At 44.1% G+C, this 4,129-nt stretch overlaps 1 protein-coding gene across 32 annotated transcripts in view; it reads left to right on the forward strand.

The window, feature by feature from the left end:
- The window catches only part of GIGYF2 (GRB10 interacting GYF protein 2), a 163,350-nt gene extending 159,566 nt beyond the window's left edge, over window positions 1–3,784 (forward strand). For all 32 annotated transcript variants that reach the window (XM_063645250.1, XM_063645256.1, XM_063645262.1 and 29 more), the window contains one exon: window positions 1,969–3,784. In XM_063645250.1, coding sequence (XP_063501320.1) covers window positions 1,969–2,036 — 68 coding nt within the window. In that variant the 3' untranslated portion in view covers window positions 2,037–3,784. The remainder of the gene's footprint in view (window positions 1–1,968) is intronic.
- The last annotated feature ends 345 nt before the right edge of the window (window positions 3,785–4,129 follow it).

Here is a 4,129-nt window from a genome sequence, read left to right on the forward strand (position 1 = left end):
CATTGCCCGTTTACTTTTTGGTATTCAAACAGCTAAAACAGTTTGGGATTTTATTCAAGGTAGAGGAACTGGAACATTTTTGGGGAGTCACTCAGTTTAAAGAGGCATTGTTCATCATAATTTTTATCAACTTCCAATTATAGAAGTTTTGGAAAAATTACATGTGACCATTGGGCATTCGGCATTAGGTTTTCTTTTTTTCTTTTTCTTTTTCTTTTTTTTTTTTTTTTGAGACAAGATCTCACACTGTTGCCCAGGCTGGAGTGCAGTGATGTGATCTCAGCTCACTAAAATCTCCGCCTCCTGGGTTCAAGTGATTCTCGTGCCTCAGCTTCCCAAGTAGCTGGGATTACAGGTGTGCAGCGTCACGTCCAGCTAATTTTTTGTATTTTGAGTAGCAACAGGTTTTTGCCATGTTGGCCAGTCTGGTCTCTAACTCCTGGCCTCAAGTAATACACCCACCTCGGCCTCCACTGCGCCCAGCCAGCATTAGGTTTTCAACTGTCAGTTGTGTTTGTGAGTACTGCTTATTGCCTTCAATGGGTATGCTAGTGCTGCTTTTTCTAAACCAAATTCCTTTTTTGGTTAATCAAATATTGCTAATTGAAATCCTTTCCTTTGCAGATATATTTACAGTAGATCGAGTTAGAGTACTTTAATCTTCTTGCTCTGTCTACTGTGGGAAAGAGAATATGCGAGGACTCTAAGGATCTTAATAGTGTGTCTTCCTTGGAGCCTCTCACCCTGAGTATCAAAAGCTCTGGGCCAGAACTTTCATAAAGTTTTTGACTGGTGGGAAGAAGTATTCCCATTAAAGTGGGTTGAGGTTTAAAGGGGTATTAATCCCACTCAGATTTCAAAGTTATGTGGTCAAGTAGTTACAAAGAACTTAGTGTATACAACCCTCCATGGTAACCCCCCTGCCCACCCCCATCTCTTTTAAAGTAGACCTCCTGCATGAACTTTCCCCCCAGGGTCAGCCCAGCCTGTCCTTGATACACACTCACATCCCATTCTTTCCTCTCATTCTCTGAAGCAGTGGTTTGCAGGGGGGTTTTTTGTTTTGTTTTTTGTTTTGAGACGGAGTCTCGCTCTGTCACCCAGGCTGGAGTGCAGTGGCGCGATCTCAGCTCACAGCAAGCTCCGTTGACTAGGTCCAAGCAATTCTTCTGCCTCAGCCTCCCGAGTAGCTGGGACTACAGGCGCCCACCACCACACCCAGCTAATTTTTTTTTGTATTTTTAGTAGAGACTAGGTTTCACCATGTTAGCCAAGATGATCTCGATCTCCTGACCTCGTGATCCGCCTGCCTCGGCCTCCCAAAGTGCTGGGATTAAGCCATGAGCCACTGCACCCAGCCTGCAGTTCTTTTTAATTGGTGATGCTATTTAGTTTTATTTTCCTTCCTAATTATGTCAGAACCCTAAGAAAATAAAGAATCTCTCTCACTGGAAGAATAGAAAACTACTGCTGTGACATACATATATATGTATATATATGTATATATATACATATATATATATGCCCTGTAATACTTGTCTCCCTGTAATACTTCTGTAGTATGCTCAAAAACAAAAGACTGGCCAGGCATGTTGGCTGATGCCTGTAATCTCAGCACTTTGGGAGGCTGAGGCGAGCGGATCATTTGAGGTCAGGAGTTCAAGACCACACTGGCCAACATGGTGAAACCCTATCTCTACTAAAAATACAAAAAAATGAGCCGGGCATGGTGGCATGTGCCTGTAATCCAGCTACTTGGGAGGCTACGGCATGAGAATCTCTTGAACCCAGGAGGTGGAGGTTGCAGTGAGCCGAGATCACGCCACTGCACTCCAGCCTGGGTGACAGAGTGAAACCCTCTCTCACAAACAAACAAACAAACACAGACTTACATTCCAGCTCACCGCCTAGAATTTGAGCCACTTGGTTGCCTGGGTGTGGTCACTCATAGCCAGTTTTTTTCTGCAGGATTTTCAGTCAATGCATCATCGGAGCGACTCAACATGGGTGAAATCGAGACGTTGGATGACTACTGAGCACCTGCCAGTGGACTGGCCATCCCTCTCCTGTCTGCCGACTATGGAGTCTCCACCTTTGGACACAACACTTACTCACCATATACTCTTTATCACTCTGCAACAAATCACAGAACCGATCATCTCAGGCTTTTTCTTCTGGCCCTTTGTGTCCAAGATTCTTTAATCCATTTTTGTTGGTGAACATCTCAGACTATAGATAAGTGGACCGGACCCTGTGTCTTGGGGGTGGCAGCTGGGATTACTCCCCAACAAGGCTGATTTTAGGCAGCATGTGTTCACTGTGCTGTGATTTCATCTACTGTCTCCCAGAAAGTGTGTTGGGATCGGCCATTAGCAGCTTGCTTTCTCTTGTCACTTTTTTTCTTCTGTTTTGTTTTTTCTTCTTCTTTTTCCCCCCATCAGGGCAAATGGTCTAACTGGTGCAATCATGAAGAGAGTTAATGGTTAACAGACATTGGCCAGTAACAAAACACCCCATGGACTGTGACTCCAGTATCCAACAGGCAGTCAGAGCTCTCGCGGTCTGAAAGTTGCATTGCCACTGCTAACTTTGGGATTGCATCAGAGAGGCCCTGAGTGGGGTTGAGATGAGGTTGGATTGGTTTGATGTTACACACTCCTCACCTGTTCTTTCTGAGCGTCCTTTCTCTGAAAGGATTTATGTTTTTCTTCGTTAGATAGTGACTTCTGAGCAAGCTGATCTCCCCTGGCATACTCCAACCTGATTGGACAAAGGAAGCTCTATGGCCTGGGAGAGAGACTATTCTTAATTTTTCTTTCTTACAAAAACTGATTTTTCCCATAAATATTTTTACTTCAGAGGACTAGGACCATTTTGTTTTGGGCCCTTCTGCTGAAAATTTGTCTCGTTTAAGAGGCAGCTAGAATCTTTACCATATGTATGAATTTGTATAATTTCATTTTTGGATAGGGATAAACTTTTGCTTCCGATAAAAGCCTGGAATTTCATCTGGTCCTCAGAGCATTGCGTGTGTGTCTTGCTGTAGCCCGGAAAAGGTTTTGTGTAAAGATTCTGGGATGGCAAGTTGTTTGCCTTTTCTGAAAAGAGAACATACAGAACCTGTCCATCTTTAAGACCTTCATCCATGGAATCTACTATACAGGAGGATGCAGTGGGCTGGAGGGGATGGGCGAAAATGGGAGCGGGAAGCCTGGCCTGGCTTCTGGTCATGGCCTAAAACCTTAAACTTCAAGTAGAAATGTACTCAAGCCCTATTTATAAACAAATACTTTTCCTGCCTCCACCAAACCCCTACAGAACATCACCTGGAATTGCCACTCACACTGGGTTGGAGTCATTGGGCAGCTGTGCCTGTGCGAGAGGTGCTGTGGTCTGGGCAGCCCCTAAAAAGCACCTTTGCTTCCTGTTACTGTTGCCTGAAGAAGGCTGGAGTTGCTCTGAGAGCAGTTTGGGTTTGGAGTATTATATTTGGCTTCTATTTTTATTATTTTGGATCACCATTCTCCCTATCCCTTCTTGCCTTCCTCCCTTCTAAACATGTATAATAACTATACAGAGACTGCTACAAAATTGTATATAGTTTTTGGATCAAATAGCATGAGGGGAGAGGAAACCATTAAAAATTGGGGCTCCTACTCTCCTTTGCTTTGTAAATTCAAAAGTGGGGGTTGGATAAGAGGGATAGTTAAAATGTTTACAAAACTTTAGGCTCCCTCGGAACTTTTGCCAGTGTGGAGGAAAATAAAAAAGAACTTAAATAAAACCTGATTGTATTCTATCTGAGTGCACCTCTTGTACTCACCTTTATGGAGGCTGAGTTCTGCACTAAACTGTTCCTCTTGGTACCATGGAAAAGCTCCAATCACCCAAGACATGGAGGCAGCCATGGCTTCTTTCTATTCCAGACCACGTAGCACTGGCTGGTTCTGTATTTGACAATGTAGAGGTCAAGGCAGATGTCGGTAAGTTTGACCAAATATCTTTTCTCTTTTGACTGTCCCTTTCTGCTAACGTGGATCAGCTCCTGCCCTCATACCACAGACACACCCTCTCGGAACACACCCCTCCAGAGCTTGCCCACACCTTCCCAACTAGACTCTGTGTGTGT

Source organism: Symphalangus syndactylus, chromosome 8 (assembly GCF_028878055.3).
Source record: "Symphalangus syndactylus isolate Jambi chromosome 8, NHGRI_mSymSyn1-v2.1_pri, whole genome shotgun sequence".
Classification (NCBI taxonomy): domain Eukaryota; kingdom Metazoa; phylum Chordata; class Mammalia; order Primates; family Hylobatidae; genus Symphalangus; species Symphalangus syndactylus.